This window comes from Myzus persicae, unplaced genomic scaffold (assembly GCF_001856785.1).
Source record: "Myzus persicae strain clone G006 unplaced genomic scaffold, MPER_G0061.0, whole genome shotgun sequence".
NCBI classification, from domain to species: Eukaryota; Metazoa; Arthropoda; class Insecta; order Hemiptera; family Aphididae; genus Myzus; species Myzus persicae.
Genome location: NW_019103076.1, coordinates 15,570 through 40,962, shown reverse-complemented (window position 1 = coordinate 40,962; position 25,393 = coordinate 15,570). Strand labels below are relative to the sequence as shown.

Sequence of the window (25,393 nt, the reverse complement as noted above, 5' to 3'; positions counted from 1 at the left end):
TAAATATTTTATAGATTTGAAAATGTTCCATACCAATATACTTATATACTCACGTCCTACACATGTTATAATATTGTACAAAAATATTTTTTCAAACTGAATTCAGATAAATTGTGATAACATAAATCAACAAGCAAAAAAAAAAGTAAAAAAAAAAATGTACACATTTGAATAGTTGGTTTAACCTGCGATTAGGTACCTACTTACGCTTAATGTTTATCTTACTCCATAGCTATCATATCAGGTAAGTTAAAAGTTTTCTAACTAGGTATTTATAAATTGATATTAATTGGTTGAAATCTTAAAATGTCATTTTTCAATACTTCCTTATAAGTTATTACTAACATAAATACTTAAAAATTAAAATGTTTTATTTTGATACAATATTGTCTGGCTGAGTGTTAGGTTGGAAATCTCGATCATTTTTCCAAACCAAACTTTCCTTTAAAGCGAGTTTTCTATTAAATTATTATAATAATATTATGTATCAACCAACATTTTGAAGAGGTGGTACTTAATCTATAAGTAAGGTTTATTCACAAAAAACAATTTTTTTAGTTTCCTTCTAATGATTTGAATAATATCTTTTTATTATGAGTTAAGGGGACGTCTTACTGTCTCCGCCGTACTAACGCATAATATAGGTAAGTACCAAGATGTACGTCCAGCAGTTCTAATTTTATGAGGTTGGCTTAAATATTAGAATGAATTCGCTTATCAACCTAAAGGTAAGATCATTCAATCTGTGTTCTCTCGTTCGATTTGAATGATTTATATTTTTTTAGTGAGTTATGAGTAGTTGTATAAAATATCAATGTTTAAAAATGCTCATAATTCACTTGAAAGTTGAAAACTCAACGAGATAACATAAATAAAGCTTTTAAATTTAAGTTTGATAATGGGCCAATTGACTTTAATATTTAAGCTAACTACACAAAATTAGAACTGCTGGATGCGCATTTTGGTATATTATCAGTTATGACTTATCACTGACGAGTTAGTAAAGCGGATAGAACACAAGCAGGTATGACCGCAATACCCCCTTAATATCTTTATGAATAAGACTCCAAACCTGCATGTGTCGTCTTAATTTTTATAAACGTAAAAAAAAGCAAATTTGTGTTTAGGCGGTTTTATTTTGTGTTGATACTTGTTACCTAGTTGATAACTGGAAGGTAAGAACATAATCTGTTTTATGACTTCGATTTTTTGATATTTTAGTCAAAAAGCAAGGATTTTGAGCTGTGACATCAGTATATTACTTTAAAATAAAACACCTAAAAATCAGATTATCTTCTTATCTTGTAGTACGATGATAAATAAATAAATGTTGTTATTAAAACTAACCTCGTAAATTTGGTATGTCATTCGTCGTATGTATGTAATATGGGGACAACTCAAAATAAGTGTGGTGTTCTCTTAATGATATACATATGATACGCATTTTTAAGAATGGAGATTAATATCAACGTTAATATAGAGTTTAAAACTATTAGGTATTTAAATTTTAAGAAAATGTATAATAATATTGAGTTATACTTATGACTTATAAGTCTTAAAAATTGTGTTTATTTTGCAATTTAAATCAATTTTGATAGAGTCTTTTATATTATGAAAAAGGAGTGCTAAATTACTTATTTTTATGTATAATTATAAACTATACAAAATTTTAGATTTTTAGCAAAGGTAAATCGTTGGTATTATTTTTAAATGTGCTTTTTGATATTTATTTTCGATTGAAGGCAATAAAAATGTTTTATAGATATTATTTTTAATTTGAACATTTCATAAAAAATATACTTAATTTTTTTTTACATTTCAAGAACACTAGTTACAGTTTTTTTCAAGGAAGTGTTGACCACCTTTGGGTTTAACAAGTTCGATTGATAATACATTTTTATCCATGATAATAGGTAGTTATCATATTCAAATTTATTACAATAATTCAACACTCTCTTGTGCCATTTTGAAACTATAATTTACTTTTGAGACATGGTTGTAACTTACACAAATTTAATAATTTACAAAATATAAACAAAAATGTTTGTGCAAACAGAAATTGAAAATCATTCTACTCAAATAAGCCTTATATGTGACTAGTGACTACTAAATATTATATGAAGATTATTGTATAGGTATATAATAATAATAGCTGCATATTAATTATTGTACCAAACCTATATCTACACGAGTAACTGAAATGTGAAGGGAAATGACATGTACCAACATTCATATATTAAGTATCTTTTATAATTGAATTTGATTCATCTATTTGTAGGTATCTCTGTATGATAATTAATTAATTAAATTTATAATGATACAGCTTTATTTTCAAAATGATATATACAATAACTTTATTAAAACACTTGATAATGACTTAGGTTACTCAATAAATAATAATGATAAAAAAATAAATTATGTGAATTACATTTTTTAAGTAGTGTATTAGGAAGCTTATATTGTATCATTATTTGATATTACTTTGAGGACGTTATAATGTTATAAATATAGAAAATTAGTAATTTGAGGTTAATCTTATAAGCTCATGCAAAAATTGAGGTCGTTTTTAAATTATACTATTAAATTTGATGAAATAAATAGAGCAAAATTTATTTTTCTAGAATTAAATATTTAATTTACGAGGATTTTGTAGTAGGTATAACTCTAGTATAGTAATAATAATAATAATAATATATATAGTAGTATCAATGTATTTCTATACACACCCAGAACGCAATAATTAGATTATATTATGTTTTGTGTTTTCTTTAAGACTTAAGTACTGTTTAAAGTTGTATAATATTATACCTACTGTTATGTTATATAAAAATCACCACATTATTAATATAATAAGTGTACTCTACACGATATTTTCGATAAACTATAACTAAAAACAAAAAATGTCGTAAAGTAAATCTATCAGTTTATTACACTATTAGCAGCTAAAGCGGTCTATAAGTAGTAGGTACAATAATATAATGTACAATGCATATTATACATGTGTATGTGTATATATATATATATATATATATTAATCATTTAATACTACTAATTATTAATAAGCTATGTTAATGTTGATCGTTTAACTACACTCGTAGTTAACTACTTATTATAATTATTAGAAAATATTTCCCGAACGCAATTCCTCAGCTAAAGTTTTGCTGTGATTCAATTTCACATTATTCGTACACAGTGAAACGGATGAAACGATTATTATATTACTTGTAGAAAATGTTGTAGAATCCTATCTACAACAGTTCGGGTTTCTAAGAAATCCCCTAAAACCCCGCACCTTACATTTCCTTCTCTTAACATGATAATGTATCGGCTTGCCATGCTTTCTGTGGCGTTTTGACATTGCTGTTGCCGGCCAACGACGAGTTCAAGGTTATACTGTTGGCCATCAGTCCATCCACTGGCTGCTCAACACCACCTAGGTCATCGTACACGCACAGAAATGTCTAATGCCGTCGAATACCGGGTAATAGATAATGTGGTAGGCTTCGACACTCTGAGAAGAATTCTGAGTAGACAATTGGCCAATGGCAGGAGCCTATGGTGAGTTGCTTAATATTTGACAAAGTGTACCTTAAATTATATCGACTATACGAATAAACCAGGAAATACAAATGTAAGGTAGTTTATAATAACGTTAAAATTGAATGTAAAATTGATGATCGATTTTTATTGCAAATTAGTATTGGAAGAAAATGCCATTAAAAAAGAACAATAAAAGATATCAACAAGTAGATATTAATTGTATTAATTTTAATAGCTAATGAGAGTATAATTTATAAATTAAAATTAGCTTTTTAAACTGTAAAAATAAAAATACCATAATGTAATATCCAAATATATCATAGGAGTACTATTGCAGTAACTATGCGTTTTATTAATATTGTATTTTTTTAAATATTATTTCATATTTATTTGACTTATTTTAATAGTTAAATGTTAATTAATTAATACTTTGTCAAATTTTCGAAAGAACAATGTAGGTACGTTTGAAATAATTTTCATTTTTATTCGCAGATTTTACTGATTATAACGTACCTACTTTATTACTTTCAATGCACGGTTTTACAAATATACTGTTTATAATAATTACCTATACTTACTGGCTGCAGTTCGATGAGGTTATAATTAGGTAGATAAATAAAAGTGTTTCAAGATAATTTCATAAAATATCTTCTTGTTTGATTTTGTAATATTGTAGGTGTTGAGTTTGGTGCGGTTTTGTTTGTATTATTATTTGTAAGATGGCTAATGTATTCGATAACCGGTGATACATTTCAAGTTAATCTTAAGTAGATTTGATTTTTTTTTTTGGTATAACATAGGTGAGGTTTTTTTATTGTAGTTAGTCGCCTAGAAATGCAGTTTTATGTTAAGTATTTTCAAGGAGGTGGTTTTTAACGCTGTTTCTGACTACCGAAAGAATTCCAGTTTGTCAGTATGAAGTTTAATTTCTGAGAATTACATTAGGCCTGTTTCTAGTATAGGCATAGTAGGAGAAAGTACCTATATAGTACTCCAACGGGTTTTTTGGATTTTGATATTATATAATATCTTTTTGTATTATATGCTGCAGCGACGAACCGTCGTGGAGTACTACCTATAGACGTTTAGACTACTCTAGAGGATTATTGTATTATTCGTACATCTATAGATAGTGACTATTGAGTAGAACCGACGTTCTCCTATTTTTATATATTTTTTTTTACACAACCGATGAATCGCATTTTATAACACTATTGTAATATCAATTGAAAATGTTTGCCTATAAAAAAAGCGTAATCTGTGAGGCTAATATTATATCTTCTGCAGACTGTAATTATTATTCCGTTGCTAATTCTGATTAATTGTGGAAAAGATTGAGTATAGCAATTTCTATATTGATTTTATACCATATCTCAGCTGGTGGCGTATCTTTGAATATAATATGAATAGTCGTCGAACCAAAGGATTTACATGAATAGATTTGGCATTGTTCGATCGTTAATCATAATTTATAATTTCGTAGTCATCGCAATGCACTTGTCTATTTCTTGTATCGATAATTTAAATGGATTATCATAAGACATTTTTCACATCAAGTATTGATTGTACATGCCTAGATTATACGAGTTTCCAGTTTAGTCCTTAAATAATTATTAGTGAATACGAATAAGATGATGAATCAATGATGTAGATCATATAAATACAGTTGATGTATTTTATTGCTGATGAACAATAATGCATTCGATATTCGACTGGGGTTAGTTATGAATAATTACAATTTTTTTTATCTGTAATAGGCGATATAATAATAATATGCGTGGTTCACTTCTGTTCTTTCGTATACCTACCCGACTAGTATTTTTAACGTTAAACGCCGATTAATTAAAACATTGTGCTCCCGGTGCATAGTTAGGTAGTGTTAGGCTGTTATTGAAGCTGATGCTAAATGGTGCACAAATGTGCAGTTTAATCGACTCATTTTTAGCAACTCATTTTTTTTCTTGATATTCAATATACATATGTAAATTATATTTTCACGTACATTTTTATGCCATGCATAAGTGAATCAAAATAATACATTAATGTTTCGTGGTATTGTGATTGTGATAAGTGAAACACATGTTAACGCAACTCATTTTTACGTCGACCAAACAGCTGTTCGTCACGTGCATAATACATTTAGGTACTTACGTTATTTACTAAATACCTAGACCGAAATAATCTCTGTCAAATCAATATTGCTAAATACCTGCTTGGAATGCTTGGATGAAGCACAACTCAATATCCGAACTAGACGACTACGAAATAGTTCAGAGAGTAGTCGTGTAAGTGTCAGTTTAAGATTAATTTACAATAAGCCAGACCACGACGACGACGAGCACTGGATAGCTTAGGGTTAGCTTCATAATATACCTTACCAATGTCCTTGACCTTTAATGTTTTATGAAGTAAATTCAAACTTATTTACCTGTCAATTTTGAATTTATACTAACGAGTTCAAAGAATAATAAACTTATCTCGAGGGGCTTTGACTTATTTGGTGGAGAGTAGTCCCTCTCTATTTGTGTTTGTTTTTAAGTATTTATCGTAATATGAGTCACATTAATTAGCCGATGTACATACACCTATAATTAGTTTTAAAATATCTCGGTTTATAGTAAATTGCTGTTTTGAAATGTATGATCAAGAATAATAGAATACAATCAATGATTTCTAATATTCCTGTTTATCCGTATACTACAAATGTATAGTATTTAATTAATAATTGAAACTTATAAAAGCTCAGGATAACTTGAAGTATCATTGTAACTTATGTCTAAAACATTTAAAACAGTACACAGAACAACTGACGTTTATCCATTTCGCGAATTGTTCAATATTTCACTAGTGGGGTGTAGCATTTACATTATTAAGTGTTATATTAACTCGACTATATTGATATTGTGAGAATTGCATATTATATTAGCACTTGAGAAATATTGCTGTTTGTGTAGGTACCTACCTATTTGTTTTAATATCAAGTGTTTTCTCAAATTATATTTTATATACCAATTTTACAAAAAAAATTACAAAAATAACTAAATAAGTAAGTTTTACAAACTGTTGATGAGATAATTGTTTGGATGGATAAATAATCAATAGTCATAGACCATAGTATGGTAGACATAAGCAATTAAATTCACCTGAAATATTATATCTGATCTGTATAGTATTTACCTATTACATTAAGTTACAGGTAATTGTGTGATTTTCTATACTTACTACAAAAACGAACCAAAAATGTTGATGATTAGGCAATGGCATCAACTGATCTTTGTGTTGCGTATTATTTTTAGAAGACGACGATTTATGATTGCTTCTAAATGTTGTAGCCATTTTTCTAGTGCCACGATAAGCGAAATTAAAATTGTGCCCAACACGTAACTGTGATTTAGACTATTTAAAATTATAAAAGAGTAATTTTATTTACAAAGATGAAAGAAACTGATTCCTTTTCTTCAGTTTTTTCTCCTTTTAAATGTTGGTGTTATTTTTTTCTAGAAATGAGAAAATAAAGTGGTACGGCACATTTCATTTGTACTATTATTTTTAATAGTTATTTGAAATGCGCGAACTAGCTGCAATATCATCATATTGAAAAAAAACGTATCTCTAAAAATAATATTCTCTTATACTTCAATTTAATAATTTGTGGATCTAGAAAATTTAGTTCGCTAGGTACTTCATATACCTACCTATATTATGCTATGCATATGACATGATAAACAGAGATGTCAAATCGACATGACACAACCTTACAATATTTATCAATAAGTAATGTACAACCATTTTGAGTTGACTTTATTTTTATACAGCTCAGAATACGTAAGACAACGTGACTGTTTATCGATTTGAAATATCAACATTTAGTATGCTGGTATTTTAGAGGGGTTTGTTTTTGATTTTCTCATTAAGCACAAGGGACAAATACGACCAAACAATTTCAAAAGAACGGCCGAAATATTTGGCATACCAGTTGTTGTGTCCGTATTATACGGTCTGATTGTTATTATTACTATTAACTATTAACTATTAGGTGTATATTAATAACAACTGCTTTATCTCGAAATCACATTTTATATACCTAGAAGTAAATCATCACCTAGCTTATTACGACGTTTTATAAACAAACGTTTTTAGTTTTTATGTATCAGTAATTTGTTTGATTAGCTCAAGTGCTAAACGTGATTGAAACACACCAATGTTTGTGTATATATTTTTAAAGATAAGGACAAATCAATCTTAAACATGAACACACTTGACTGTGTGATTGCTATTTCCGTATACCAATACTTCATTGGTAATGATAATGTCGAATGTAATTATTTGATATTTACACAATAACGAATAAATTAATAAATAGAACTTAAGAAATAGGTGCAGATGTAATAATGTTTTACATGCAATATAAAAACTAGTAACTATGTATGTATAATCTTTTTTATCAAATCGCATTTCTGAGTGGCGATCCTCTGATTAAATTTTTATAATATGATATAGACCAACCACACTTTGTGTACGCACAGTCAAATTTAATATATTATTATGTAAAATGTGTATTTATTGATCAATCTTTGATCACTTATTTTTTTGAATATTTTGCTATATTCTAACTCGAATATATTTTAATTTTTCAGTTTTTATCTGTAAATTGATTTAACGAAACATCATACTGATGAAATAATTTTGTATTAGGTACCTATCTACTATAAATTATAATAAACTATTTTAGTTAAATACGTTTTATTATATTTTTCGTGTTTTCAGTGTAACAATGCATCGAGACCAAACTCGTGTACAATCGAGTTTGTTAGTTATGAAGAAAATTATCCTATCAAATCAATGGACAGTCCTGCAGAGAATAAAATATCGATAACAACAACAGCAAAAAGGTCCTCGAATGCTGAAGGTTAGTAAAATCGTACATTTTTAATGTAACTATCTAACAGCAGTCATGTTGTTGTTTTATAGCTTGGATTGGAGGTTTGGTGTCAGTTGGCATCATAAGTTTATCGGGGCTGGTTGGCGCAATATTTTGGCCATTGCTCAACGACCCGAATCGAAAGAAAACTGTTATGAGACTACTTTTGGGCTTAGCCACAGGATCATTATCAAGTTCAGCTGTATTCCAACTTATTCCAGAAGTAAGGGTTTTAATAATATTATATTAACGTCAATAAATGTATAATATAAGTATAATGTGTGCACACAATATAATATGTATGCAATATACATATAAGCTTAATATTAATAAATACTTTTGGCGTGGGAAGTACGCTGCAACGTGAGAATGCAGAATAACGTAACAATTTGTTTATAAGTTTTAGATTCTGAGTAGAGAGATGAATTGATTAGTTGTAAAATGTGTATTTTTTGTGTTAAATTTTTTATTTTTGTGTATTTGGAGACTCTTTTTACAGTAGAAAAAAATTCTTTAATCTTCAACTTCGATGATGGTTTCTGGCGAACAATTGGATATTGGTATTTTGGAGAGCCAATAGTAAAACATTCCCAATAATTTTCTAAATAATTAGGAAAAACAAAAAATTGTGGGAAAAAACGGAAATTTTTATTTGAAATCAGTTTTGAAAGATGAAATTTGAAATGTTCACCAAACATTAATATTGGTATATTGTAATCGCTTTTAGCAAACGATTATGCGATCGTTAATATTGTTAGCATAATTTCTGTTTATTCACTGAAATAAACCTTTCAAACTATGTCAGGAAACTTAAATATCTAAGTCGTTTCAACTAAATTGAATTATTCTCCAATTTTCGTACATAATACATTTTAGAATAAAGTTAAAGTGTTTAGCTTGTAGTATATAATTATCGTTATTTACGGTTGTTCACTGAAAATAGCCACATTATCTTTATTTAACAGATGTATTTTTCACTACCGTATTTAGAATATTTATTATTGTAACTAATAAAAACCGAAAGATTAGCAATGTATATGGTTTATAATAATTCATAGCTCATTTCATACCTAGTAATTGAATTATGTTTTTTCCACGTCTACTGATAACCTCTGGAAACCTATATATCATTGTACATAGTTTTGTTGCCAAAGTAATAATATGTGTGAACATGATGAAAAAAAAGAAAACGCGAAATACATGAAGTGTAGGTATAATTATTCATATTATAATAGGTATGTCATTTACTACTAAGGTATGTTGATAATGTTACATATTGATGTGACTTGAAAAAAATATAAAATCAATTCCTATAAAGCTATTAATAAATTTGAAATTAGATTACAAAATAATAATGGTTTTCTTAAACGAAATTTTCCAGGCTTTCAAAATAGAAGATTCGTTTCCCGACTTCAGACACACTGCCCTAATAATGTGGTTGAGCCTGTGGGGATTATATATGCTCGAAACGTTAGCCGGCATCATTTTCCACAAAGAAGAAAAAAAGGTACTAGTGCGGTTTATAACTTCGGTTTATATTATTTTTTCTATTTTATTCTGCTTTAGACAATTAATACAATATTATATGAGGTTTATAGACAGGAATCGACGAACTATCGCCGTCACTTCAGCTCACCAATGGCAATGGGACCGAAATGAAACAAATATCGCACGGTCACAGCCACAGTCACAAATTAACAAATAAATCTATGGTACGCGCCGTGTGTAAAATAACAAGTACAATGTGCTTATGTTTTTATATATGATGACTGTATCATATTAATATTTTATACATATAAATTATGGATTTATGAATTTGTCTGTTTAGGACGATAAGAGTCCGATCTCGACGTTAGCCTTACTGGTGCTATTCGGCGACAGTCTGCACAACATAATCGATGGCATGTCGATTGGTGCTGCTTTCTCGGAAAATGTCACCACCGGCATATCCATATCGATTGCGATTGCGTGCGAGGAATTCCCTCATGAAATCGGTAAGCACGCAGTCTGTACCAACAATACAAAGGCCAATGTCTAACTGCATATCACTCACGAAGCTTCGTTTCACCCAATCGCTAATACTATACATAGTATTGTGCATTTATTAAATAATAATATTGTTGTCTGGGACATCTTAAGATGAATTATATTACATCCTCAAAACGATAATCCACGACATCAACAAAATTCAAGTTTTTCCGTAATATTCACCTTTCTACAATTTGTCAAATGCATTATAGGCAAAAATTTAACAAGCGTTAGAGCTTCTGTAAAATAATTCTGCATATTATTATCAAGGCGTGTAGTGCACTGTTTGACATTTAAAATTTACGAATAGTTGTTAAAATTGCTAATTTTAGTGTCATTTTTACTGCATCGAAAAGTTTTTTTCGACAAATAATCACTTGCAAAACCGAAATTTTCCTAAATTCAGTCAAAATAACCGAAAACACGATAATGATGATTTGTACAGTCATTTATTGTATATTGTTATTATATAAGTGTATTATTTTTTTAGGAGATTTCGCTATACTAATTCAGTCCGGTATGTCATTCCGTCGTGCTTTGTCATTTAATTTCCTGTCAGCTTGCACAGCGTTTATAGGTTTGGTCATTGGTATTTGTTTGGGAAACATGGAATATTCTGGGTTTGTGTTCTCATTCGCCGGTGGTCTGTTCTTGTTCATTACTTTAACACATTTGGTAAGTTAATACATTATTAATCATTCTAATTAAAATTAATTCGATACCTAAGTCGAACGTTCGAAACATAATTTCGATATAAATAGACCACAGTAATTATAAATAATTATCATTATTATTCCAAACATGGTAAGAAAAAACCATGTTCTCACAACAAATTAATTTATATACATTATTTTAGTTGTGTTATTATGTTTTTTTTTTGTATTATTCAATTTCAATATTCTCTAGGGAAATAGGTAATTCTCAAAAACCCTACATGTAAAAACATAAAATAATATTGTGTTGACCCACATTACATAAATAATATTTTTGCATATGAATATGGCAAATACAATTAATCGCAATGAATAACTTAATAACTATTAACTAACACATTTTTTAATTGCAAACATATAAAATGTTTCGAATACATAGGTATATTGTAGTATTGTATAAGTGGTGTGTAATTACTAATTACCTACTAAAAATATATAGAAGTATCAACCACTTGCCGAGATAGAAAAAACTTTAATTATATTTTTGTGAAATTTTCACATTAATATTATACAGGTATTAGTTTACTTGATGTGAGTGATTAGTTTATTTTAATATCGACCTACACCAAAGTATTGAATTTTGAGTTTTACGCATTAACTCAATTTTATTTTAAAACGTTTAGGAGTACTAATTTTAAGATATTTAAGTTACCTATTCAATATTTACAAGTTATTAAGTTCTAGAAGTTCATATGTTAGTGAAAAATGCCGTATCTACGACACCTCACTGACTATTCATCACTTTTTAATAATACGAAATTAGATTGAATGAATAATACTAAAGAATTTATTGAAAAGTCTAATATTGTTCAATAAGTTTTCTTAAAATACATTGTAAGTACCTAATTATTGATTGTGTTGGACCCTTAAAAATCTATAATCGTTATTATATTACATAATACATTAGTAGGTTACACAAGTAAGTTATACATAATACAGTATTTATAATATTATATATTAGTAATGTTATTTTAATTTAATCTGCATTTTAGTATATTAATTTATAAAACAAGTTAGGTGTTTGTGTACATATTTTTAGAAAATTCATTAAATTAATGAATTTCATTCGAAAATTTTAGCCCAATTAAATATTAAATAATTAAATTAATTCAATGGTTACAAATTAAAAATTCAATATTACAAAAAAAAAATAGCCGCTTTTGTTATTCTTGGGTTAAAAACGCCACTGACGATAATATTATATTAAACTCTTGGTATGTACAAAATTCGACTACCCTAAATATTACTAAATTCCAGATGGGTTCGCATGTAGCCTGTTGGCATGTTTCCATTATACCTACACAATATGTATTTACTCTTCTCGATAGAAACTCTATATCTTAACTGATATAATATATTCAATCATAGTAAAATTAATAATGAAACCTTTGATTTTCACGATCTAATTTCGATAAAAACAAAGCGTCATTAAAATAATATAAACTTGTTTATTCACTACAGAAGCTGAGTTTTTGATAGGTCACGTAACAAAGACTTAAAAAACACTGAAACAAATTTAAGTAAAAAATATCGATTCATAAAAAAATTTACTATTTATAATTTAACTGAAATTCAACATAAATAAAAATTGTTTATTTACAGAAGAATTTTATTATAATAAATTATTGAGAAAATCCAAATGCAATTTTATTACGGTCAATAATACATTTTTATCGGCTTGCAAATATCGTAGTTTAGTTTTTAAGAAAAATTACATTTAAGCCAATACTATTCGTCGATCTTAATTTGTTCAGAAAGTATAAAACGTGGATTACACTGGGTCCGTGGGCTTTATTTTGTTACAGGCCGTGGTTATTGACTTTGTTTTGATAACTACAAATCGTATACTATTGTTAATCTACTTTTTACATCATTCTAACGTGTAAGTGTATTTATTTTCTCATTCAAATGCCTAGCTACTGAGTGCTGGATGATAACATCAATAAATAATAACACTACACAATATTAAGGATTTTAATTAATATAATACGCGGTTTTAGTGTAGGTCACTGTAGTTTATCATTATATCAATTTTAATGTATCAGTCTTAAAATAAAATTTAACTAACCTTTATATAAAATACATTATCAGGAGTTATAAGTTTGTTCCTTTGAGTAGGTAGTTTAATGGGGATTTGGTTTTAGTTGTGAAACTTTCTATGGTTCATCTTGAGCAAACACAAACACTAAAACACCCATTGATTAAATTTTATACTTTAATTACTAACCATATCTCAGAAATTTGTTGCCATAAGAAGAATCGTGAAATCCAAGTAAAATGGCCGTGTATATATATGTACAATATACATGTGTATAATTAATATATTATAATTCATATGCAATTTTCATTTAATCCTCATTCGACGAGCATAAATTGTTTTTTCGTATGTCAAAGACAAAGCATAATATATTTACAAAGTATAATGAGATTTATAGGTATCTAAATTTATCTTATATAAACAAGTGGATATTCGTATAGTGGTATATGTCGTATACTGTCTATGTGTAAGTAACGACTAAGGATACAATGTTGTAACAATGGTTTTTCAACCTCTGCTAAAGCTTTTCAAAATTTCAAACATAAAATTGTAGTGCTATATGTACTTAAGGGTTGTTTGCAGAAAACGAAAAAAATAATAAAAGATAAAATAAAACATTTTTTTTTTTTTACCTTTAATCAGTTGTGCTTATTGAGGGGCGTTAAACAATATATAGAACAATGGTGGACTATAAAATTATTTATAACTTTCCGGTACACTTGTATTTTATTTCGAAATGATATACCTAACCTCTTTATATTATGACGTCGTTGGTCTAAATTACTTGACCCTTCACATACTTTTTGTGTTTGTGTGCACTATTTTAATATATAAATATTTCCTTGATTTTGGCTTAACGATAAAAAAATTTTAATTTTAATAAATTGTTGTATCCACACATGGGTAGATATATTATTGTTTTTATTTAGGGCGTTTTGTTAGTAATTTGAAGTAGTGTAATGTTAAATAATTACTTATTTTTCGTTTCAAAAAAAATTGTAATGTGTCATATAATTTAAACTAAATTTGAACATTATTTAAAGTTGATTTGAATATTTAATAATTTATTCATTGACTTGAGGAATGTTTACAAGTTTGGTTGGTTTAGTACCTATTTGAAAAAAAATTTATTTTACTTTTCAAATATTTAGATCAGAAGCCCATTAGTAAATAAATAATTATTCATATTAAATATCCAACAATCGTACTTTCTTATAAAGTTGATAAATAAATTCCCATATTCCCCTATCTATGTTTTTTTTTGTTAAACTAATATAAGTGTTTATTTTTTTCTGTACTGAATGCCTTTGGGCGTGTATTTCAAATATAAAAAAAAATAAATACCCTTACTTAAATTAATCAATACAAGTATCAAAATAGTATCTGTGGATAAAATGTTATAAAAATAATAAAAATCTGATTTTACATCAATCATGTAATTTATTGATAGATATTTTAACGATAAATAGCTTCTCAAAAAGGGTATAAAAATGCAATTTTTTAGTTATAAGACATATAAATAGAACTAATGCAATAGACAAAATTACAAAAGTTAAGAATTATATTTTTGTCATGACATTATCTAAAATCTAGGTGCCTATCAAAAGTTTTCTATAATTAGTCCGAGTAAGTACTATAGTAGTATAGTCTATAGTTATATAATATATTTGTAGATATATTTTCTGCTGTAATGACAATTAATTAAAATATTTGTTAATTAACGCTGTGTCGCTGTAAATATATTATATAAACGTTAGATGAAAATTGAAAATTGATACTAACTTTTACTAAGTAGGTAACCAATAAATTTTGGTTTTTAGAAATATCATTTAGGACAAACTGGGATATTAATTGTTGCATATTATAGGTATAAAGTTTATAAAGAGTTTGAAAAAAAACATTTGAGTTCAAAAGAAGAAAATAAATCTCTTACCGTAGCTAGATTATGTTAAATACTATTTACATTTCTATACAATATAATAAAACAGTCAGAAGTTAAATTCTGTAACTTTTTTAAAATCAAAATTTTTTTTGTTATGGTATTCGTTTAATATTAAAATGACACCTTTAGCGGTTGTATCAAATACATGCACCTGTTGAGTTGGTAAGACATACCTAACTGTAACTACTTTGAATATGAGGCAACTGTTTTGAATTGATGTAAATTATTAATATTTTGTTAACGTTCTGTTCAAAGAACCGTTAGTGTTGGCTTGTAATAACACATTGATTTTAATAACTCTAAAATGAATTCAATTCCATTAGAAATATTAAACAGTGAAGCATAATATAATAATATTGTGTAGGTACAACTAAGAGTTGTAGGTCTGTACTCTTATTTTGATTACATTTCTCGTTCAATGATATTATCGCGGTTGACGTTTATATATTGAATTTTATCAATACACTTGTGCAGTTCACTGTAAATTCTTGTTTGAACATTACTTATTTAAGTACGCTACTATTGTTGGTCATGTTTTTATGTGTATTGCTCAGGTTTAAATAAATGTAACATTTGAGGCTTTGTTGGTCAAAATGTGTAACGTGAATATTTTATACTGTCTAAAAATGTTGATTCAATATAATGATTGATGTGAATTAAAGATATATAGTAGTAGGTACCTATATAATATTGCAGTACGTCGAATATATAACATACATGCTTAAAAATAAACAATGATCGATAAGATTATTACCTGAAATTTTTAGAGAACATCGAGAATGATTCTCATTTTTCGAGATATTATTTTGATTTATGAACTTCTCGAATCGTAATACTTATTTAGTAATTCGTCCGCTGTGGCTGTAATGATTTAATTTTACTCAAGTTCGAGTTGCCGATACTCAACCGTACAAATTGAGTCGAATTAAATCGTTAGTAATCTAATGATCATCCCAACATTTAAGCGGTCATAACAAAGCAGTTTTGTGACTTGCGAGGAAAAAAATAAAAGTTTCAAATAAAAATGTTCTTAAACGTTTAAAAAAAAAAATATACATATATAGTATACACATCTATGCGTAGGTACTTGTTATTTATAAATGGTATATTATGTAGTTTATCGCGTATTTGTGTACATATATATAAAATATATATAGGTACCTATGTATATACGTGCTCGAGCACAACATAGCACACTCACTGTCTTTGCGAATAGCATTTTTACTTCTACTGTGCACTGTGCAGTGGCCTTAAATAAATTATCAACGCCAACCTTTTCCAGTACGTTAAGTCGGATTGAATCGGCAGCCCAACCTAACCTTCCCACCGCCCACACTCGGTGTATACCTACTCTTTACGCGATGTACATGTCGTAGTCATACACTTACGGGTACTGCGACGTCACTTAAAACTTATAAATACATAATAAAATATAGGTTAACATTCCTGGGTAAATAATGACGATGTGCAAAAGATATTATTCAACGTATTATGTTATACATACAAAGTAGGATTGGATCGAAATCAGTGTACCGTTTTTATCTGTATATAATCGTCAACCGCCGTAATGGTGTGATATTTGTTATTTAAATTTATAGCTTTAATAATGCAGTGTTTTCGACTAGCATGCTGTCGGTAGTTACTGCTATTAAGATGAAACAATATGGTGTATATAACTTGTACTACGAGCATAGACATTTAGTTGATTTTTTTTAAGGGGGCTGGCGAACAATTAACGTTACTTAACCCCGCAATCAGCTAATCGGCATCAAACAAAAACAATTATTTTTGGTTAATTGGGTATGAGTAAATAACTAGGTAAAGTATATACGATCGATTGACGAGTAGTCTACCCTCTGCACTGAAAAAAGAAACATATTCAAAAGCTGAATTCTGTATAATACATTATAAAGAGGTATTTAGACTCCTTCGGACTATTATACTATTTCAAAATGTATGAGATCGAAACTCCTTCTAAAATCAAATCAGGTGCCTGCATATGTCACCGTTGCAGCCATCTACATATTATTTTATGCATTTTGTTGCTATAAAAAACCCTACTATTAAAGTTATTGGCACCTTTTACGATTTCCAAAATTTATTTCCACGCATACTACTATTTGCTAAGTTAAATAAATTAAAAATATCTTATTACAATTTTGGATTTTCTATTTTTATAGTCTCAAGTTGTTTTATATCGTGATTCTGTAAAAATTATAAAGATATGTACTACACGACTACACCTGCAGACGTCATACTTGCATATAGGTATAATGTATATCTATTGTAATTTATAATCTGTTAAATTATTATATTACCGTGAGATGGTATACTACTTAGTCTTAAATCTACTATTTCATAGTTTGTACATTTAAACTGAATAAATATCATCAACTTAACCTATAAGATATATTGAAAAACAAACATGTAGGCCACTGTAAGTATGTACGTCGTGGTTGATTCTTAAAACCAGAAAAAATAAAATTATAAGTGACAAGAAAATCCGTTTCAATTCAAGATCAATAAATAATAATGTATAATGATTGGTATCCATTTTTTTTAGGTCAGTCAAAATGCAAATCTGTCTTTGTTTTTTTTTGTCTGAGCTTCTATGCCATTTGGCCAAATGTCAGTCTGCTAACAATTTACGATGTAAAACACTAAAACTATGTTTATTTCAAACGTATTATCTTTTATCTTTTTATTTTTATACATCCTGTTTCTTTTCTTGTCTTATACTGTCAGCTTACCTAAACGTTTTGTTTAATCGGATTTCGTTTCTAGTCATTTTAGATCACAAAAGAGTATCTAACATATTATCTTACACAATCGTCACCACAACAATAGAATTTCTCATTACAAATTCTTTTTATCTTTAGTAGTTTACAGTCTTGTGATTTTAAGCTCACGTCATACGTTTTTTATTTGATCGACAATACATTTTACGTTTTCTATTTATTTATTTATTTTAGATTCTGAGCGGAGTGATAAATGCATTGGTTTTACAATGATGAGTTTTTTAATTTTTTTTTGTGTGTCTGACATCATTTTTAGGAGCATTGAAAATGTTTTAATCTTCAAGTTTTAGGGTGGTTTTTGGTAGCAATTTTAGTATAGTTGTACCAAATTTGGGGACCAAATGTTTTCCATTGTAGCTCTACAAAAAATTAAAATACGGGAAATAATCGGAATATTTATTTTTGACATAATCGATTTTGTTTTTTGTTGAAATTCATAAATGAAAATATCAGTTTTTACAGTGAAAATGATGTGATGATACAAATATATGATCATTGATGAGCCTTTGATTTTCAAATAATTAGAATAATAACAATAATTAATAAAATCACATATTTATGAATTAATTTGAACACAATTTACGGTGTTCGCTACACGAATACAACCAATAATCATTAAACTAATCAGAGATAATAGTATATAATATAATGAGCCAAACTTAATTTATCTGACCTACAAGCCGCTTCGCTTACCACGACTCATTGATGATATAATCAAAATTATTACTTTATATTTATTTATAAGATGTTCCAAACACATACTAAGTTAATAGTTTAATAACTTTAATATTATAGACGACCTTATCTATTTAGGACTTAAGTTATCAATCCAAGTGTTTAATACTATACTTGGCTAAAAATATATTTGTAAGTATAATACTAAATATAGGTAGCATATAATATTATATACGTATTAATTATCAAACTTCGATTAGTTAGCATACTTTATGAATACTAAAAATTCATAATATTTTCAACTCTGGTACCCAAGGTGAACATTTAATACAAGATTCCTCTTACAGTTTTTTGACTGAAATTTATAAAGTTAAAGTTTAGTACTTTAATGTAAATCCAAATAGGTAGATTTGTTATGAGAGTTTGAAATATTGCCAACATTGGATACTCAAACATATAATAATGATTTATAATGATTTTTGTTACCTATTTCATAATTATTAAAAAAAATATTATTCATTTTGGATACTTGGCGTTTAAATTCCTATTAAGTTAGATATTTAGATGACAAATAAACGATTTCCCTCTAAACATTTTAGTTTTTATATTGTTGTTATTAAAAAATATTTATCATCCCCATAGACTTGAAACATTTATTCATTTTATAACTTATTTTTTTCTATACACAATGACATTTTCAATATAATATTTGAAGTAATTTATACCACGGACTTATTTACACTGTTCTACGATTGGTAGTATTGACTTAATTGACTTACAAGTAAATAACAACAATTAATATATTATGATCAAGTATTATAATAATTATTAATTAAATATTGTTAGTTATTTTTGGTAAAAATTAGTTCAAAATTCCATATTACTGATAAAAAAATAAATCATAAATAGCAAAAATAAACTATACAATATTTTTAGAAATCTTTTGACTCACCGTCTCCGTTTAGAGTCGTTTTTCTTATTCAATGATTTCATTGAATTTAAATTTAAAACATACATTAAAGTGACCTAGTCAATGATGAGGTACCAACCATCTTGAGAGAATGAATGTTTTTTTGGATTACTCGCAGTTAGAATATACAAATATTCTAGCATATTCTAATATTATAGTGTAATATTATGTATATATATTTTAAAGGACGATTATAATAAAACAACACGGTTACTTATAAAGTGCTTTTAAATTAGTTTTTAAAGTTAGGTCTACCGATTGTTATGTAAATTAAAACCTTTTGTTTCAACTCTCATAAATATTGATTCCCAAATTAGAATCTTTAATCTACTACTTATATTATAAATAAACAAGAACCTCTGATATTTTAAGGACCAAATTAATAATGACGTATCAATTATGTTTAGGATGTGGGCGTATACTTCAAAGTTGGTACTAAAATTATTCATTGAAAAAAAGATAAAACTAGTTCTATTCGAATAATTTATAACAGTTTGGATACTAAACAGAATCGAAAATATTTAATAATGTAAGCTGATCGGTACTATTATACGTTATGGCGAAGTATAATAATATGAGTTTTCAAATAGAAATATAAAAATGTGTTTATTACATATTTACAAATATTAAGTTTAATGTACTAATAAATATTTAAAATGATCTGGTTCATTCGGGATGGTATACAAATATGTGATTTAACATTTGAATTATTACAATTTATTTTATGCAGAAGAAAAAAAGCTTTTACCGATTTCAATTAGTATGTAGATTGTAGGTACACGAGATTTTATTTCAAATGGTCGAGCTTTTGAAATTTATTTGATGTACCGTCATGGGAAATCAAAATGATCAAATTAAAAGAGAATAAATAAGCCGTTGAAAAATTGTCACAAATAACAACTGTGCATTACAATAACAGTATAACGTAAAAACAACCATCATGTTTACACTAATATTCCTACATTGAAGTATTTAAATTTCATAATTAGTTTGTTTGTTTAATTAATAAAAAAAACAACGTATAAAAGGTCTTTACACTACCTATTTAAAAGGGACTTTTTGAATTTATTTTATTTTAGCGTGATTTCAACTGGTTTTATTGGTTTGTTAGTAGTAAATACAACAGAATAAAATTTTTTAAATAATGTGTCCTTAAACTACCAAAGTTTCAGGAGCTGTATATCTCGCAAACAAAATAAATAAAAATAAAAATTCTTATGCATTATATTCATAAATGAAATGGTTTTATTCATTTAAGACCTTTTTATCATATGTCCCCATTTGAATATCAAAAGTCGATAGTGGTTTTACCAATAAATATAAGGGTGAAAAAAATTATATAATATAAGTAAATATCATAGGTAATTATATTGTGTTATTTACACGTGTATTTACGTAGACTGGTAATGGGTTTCATTCCATAGTGAATATAATATAGTGATAAGTCACACGTATAGTATCATTATTTTTGTTTTTATTTTCTGCGTACTTCTCGATATTTTGAAAACAACATTTTTTGTTAAATGAGTATGAACAAGATTTCCAATATTTCCCAACGGGGCCGTAGGATCTAGGATGTCTCCAAATTTAGTATCTACGTATGATTGAAATATTGGTGTTCTCAATTGAAATATAAAAACTGACTCTGCACACTTTCAAGCTTTTGTTGAATACTTGAATAACAATGTCCATTTTCTATTTGAAATATAAATCGCACATTATATTACATTTTATTATGATACCATTATCATTTCAGAATTTCATAAACTGAAACTGAATGCAGAATGGCATTATTAAAATAACATTTAACTGTAAATTATAAAAATAAAAAACTACACTTATAGTATAAATATGTCTTCGAAATGAATAAGAACAGCATAAATCATCTTAACAAATTTATTATTTATACATTTTTTAAAATTAGTGTTGTCTGAATAAATGTATACACAATTAATCGATTATGTTACATAATATAATACAGTTTTGAAAAAGCGATATTAAATTTAAAACTTATTTTATAATAAATAGAGTAAATTTTTGTGATTTCCTGAACATTTTGATTTATGACAACTTTTAAAGTTCTGCCCTTCGATTAGACTGGGTTAATACAGAAGTTGATATTACAAGACTGCCGGAGATTGTTTTTCCATAAATCAAGTTTTACACAAATCACATTAAACATTCATACAATTTTAATTTCCATTTCAAGATGATTGTATCAGTGGATCGCGGTAGCTTAATAATACTCATAATTTATTATAATATCTTATGCAGTATTTTTATGTACAAGTGTAACAAAATGAACAAGTATTTGCAAAAAATATCAAATGATACTTGATGCCTATATGAACCGTATAGACATTTATAAACCAGACAAAACTTATCAACTTTTATACTTTATTATTTAACTATTCAAAAGTTATAAAAATAGTTTCACATTTTTAAAATCCATCGTTAAACGAGAAATATTTTTTATTACCGGTCTCAAAGACTCAGCTAGTCAATCGCCTATTGACTCTATTAATCAACATTAATACTTATAGAACAATAAAGGTGAAAGTGATTTATTATTATAATTGTTTTGTAAGCTTTGAAAATTCGAAATTTAATTTTATGAAACAGCACGCTGATGGTTACTACAGGGCAGGCTGCATAAATGTGACTGTTTTCTCGTCCTCAATACACTTTGAGTGATGTTGTTTTAACAGTTTTTTTTATTTACTAAGAACACTTCATCCGGTTAAACTCCCGTATTGACGTGACCATCCTGGCATACTTTCGTACTTACTTGAAAACTTGGAATGTTAAGTTTGTTTAGCTAGTTACGTTGTGTGTAGCTGAAACAAAACAAAATGTACTTTTTGTTTGTGTTTTTTTTTCTCATGCTGATTTATTCTCGTATTTGACTATAAATATTGAAGCGAGCCTAATTTACTACAAAATGGGTGTACTTATACGACGAAACAAGTAATAAGAGGGCTTAATTCCACAAATCGATGGTTTGAATTTTCTTAATCATTTTAGTATCAATAAAAATTGAAAAGTGTCTTACAAACTATTAAAATTGCATTTATACATTTTTTATTAATTTATTAAAACATTTGTTTGACATAAAAACAAAAATATTAAAAACAAAAACAAAATATTATTCAGCTTATAAATTGACGTTTTTCGATGTATTTTATAACATTAGCACATATTAATTTGTGATCAATTTCATCTCATACGTATCATAAAAATGTATACATTAATACATTATGTGTCTTGTATGCATAATGCGTATATGATGTGTGTTATTTTACGAATTACTAAATCCAATACATTAGAACGGATGGTCATATTATATTCTTCCAAATTATTCAAGACTGTTTTTTCCGACCAATTTCAATGATTCAGATATTGTGTCTCTCAAAACTCGTAAACGCTATGAGTTTAATCATTAATATTATAATTTATTTTTAGTAGATCTATACTTCAATATTCTGTTAAAACAAAATAGTAAATACTAGAGATTGAAATTACGAATTGCAGTACTCATTGAAAGATAGAAGAAGTATATACTTTTTTTAATTATACCTTATGATGACTTAAAAAGTGTCAACATACTCGTAGTGTTGTTATTGTTGTTATTAATTTCAAGAAAAAAGGTATCGAAAAATATTATCGCTTGAAGTGGTAGTTATTTTGTATTTGTTGTTTGAAATCCAGTTAATTTCTACTGCCATTAGTCTTGTGAGAGAGGATCATTTTAGTGGACGTCTAGATATCGTCAAGTGCAGCCAGTCAACCTTTCGCGGCTTCCTTTTTTTGGTGATAAATCATATTATTATACATACGTTGACGGCAAATCGATTTTATTTGTCAATATAAACTCGTCCAAAAGTCAATTTTTATATATTTCGTAAACCTTCAAAAGTCGTCTAGCAGTAGGTATAGGCTCTTCGCGAGAGGCTTACGCAGGAAGGGATTCCGCATGACTTCCTCGCCCACATGACTTTTGCATCGCGATTTCCACGTCATCGTAAGTGTGTGATATAATTTATTGTTACTTCCATTTCCCAAGACAGCAGTGGTAAAGGGCATTTTTAAAAAATGCAACTGAAAGTTATCGTATCTGTAAGAAGTACAAAATATATTTATCGGTTTTCAAAAATGTTAATTTTTAGATTTTTCTTAAGAATACGCTACACCCGCACGTGTTGTTTACAAACGCACAACATACGGAGTAGAACCACCCAAGCTGTAGTCCAAGCTAAGCAATCAAATTTTCACACTATCAACAAAAGAACATTTACTGTGCAATATTGTTTTTTTTTTCAATATTATAAATACAAAAAAAGTTATTCAAGTTTGAAGTACTGAATTTTTAAACGATAAGACCTTTTTTGTATTTGTGTTATCGAAAGATTAAAAACAGTAAAATGTTCTCCTCTTTATTATGTGAACATTTGGTCGCTTATTTCGGGCTTCAGCCTGAGAGATTCTTACTCGCTAAAACAGTTTTTATTGCTATGTTTTGCAATTGTAAGGCGGAGACAACACGCATGCTAGTGTAGCGTCGTCTTGAGGTTAAAATAATTATTGAAATAAAAGTCGTTTCGCGCTTGTTCGTAGGAATGATATGGATGACGCGTGTGATAATGGTGTTTTTTTTATCTGTTATAGGGTGTGATCTTCTGATAATTTTTTTCTTAAAATGTAATTCATAACTGTATTATTAAAGCATGCAACTCAAGTGAATTGTTTTTAAGTAAAAACCATTATTTACTATTTTTGTTCTTTAGACACCAGAAATGAAGAGTATGATCGATGAAAACCTGGCTGAAAGCAAATCGTCTGCATACACTGGCCTCCTATTGCAAAACATTGGGATGTTGACCGGCGCTTCTCTGATGTACATCATCACGTTTTCAAATTTCATAAAAATTTTATGGTGAGAAAATAATATTAAAACGTTTTTACGTCCGTTTTTTCTCACCAAAACACGTGCTAAGTCTATAGGCCGCCGGAAGACATATTTAACCATAGTTGTGTGAATATGTATAAATACTAAATAGTAGTGGAGATATATTTTATATTTTATATTTTTTTTTCAGATACATTCATATTTCAATATTATGTATAAATTATAAATATTTATCGTACACTATCCTTTGGCGTCTGGTGGAGGGTCTTACGAAATTTGACTTATTTATATTATTTTAATCATCACTACTGCAACGTTTATTATACAATAATATTGCTTCAACTTTAAACATAATAACAACATGAAGAAGAAATTGATGGAATATGGTTGCCAAAATAAGATGGTAGTAAATAATTCATGTCTACATGTTTTCAATCGTCAAATATTTTATAAAGTTAATCTTTAACATATTTTTTATTCATTAATGTATATGTATTATGTAAAACTGCTTAGACGTCGTTTTGTGATAATTTATTAAAATCGAATGTAATCTAACTTCAAATACTTTTAATATCGTTGATTATTACAAAGAAATGTTTTATTTTATTTAAAAAATATATTATTATATTATCATTAATGTATAGGTACCTACCCATACTACCTAGAAAATAATTAATGTAAAATAATTTTTACGGTATATTCTGATTCTCCAGTTGTAACTTTGATTTTTTATATCAGACAACTTCGTTATAGTATTATGATTTTTATAAACAGTAACTTAATCATTTTAGAATTATTAAGATAGTTATAGTTTTATTTAAAATTTTTTTAGAATATTTTTTAAAAATATGTTCAGCTATAA

The 25,393-nt window shown here is 27.5% G+C and overlaps 1 protein-coding gene across 1 annotated transcript in view; it reads left to right on the top strand.

The window, feature by feature from the left end:
* Window positions 1-24,860, top strand: part of LOC111033734 (zinc transporter ZIP8-like) — a 29,527-nt gene extending 4,667 nt beyond the window's left edge. The window contains exons 2-9 of the mRNA XM_022314628.1: window positions 8,308-8,449; window positions 8,512-8,684; window positions 9,843-9,968; window positions 10,060-10,173; window positions 10,290-10,455; window positions 10,980-11,164; window positions 24,410-24,558; window positions 24,722-24,860. Of these exons, the coding sequence (XP_022170320.1) occupies window positions 8,308-8,449; window positions 8,512-8,684; window positions 9,843-9,968; window positions 10,060-10,173; window positions 10,290-10,455; window positions 10,980-11,164; window positions 24,410-24,558; window position 24,722 (1,056 nt within the window). The 3' untranslated portion in view covers window positions 24,723-24,860. The remainder of the gene's footprint in view (window positions 1-8,307; window positions 8,450-8,511; window positions 8,685-9,842; window positions 9,969-10,059; window positions 10,174-10,289; window positions 10,456-10,979; window positions 11,165-24,409; window positions 24,559-24,721) is intronic.
* Window positions 24,861-25,393: the final 533 nt, after the last annotated feature.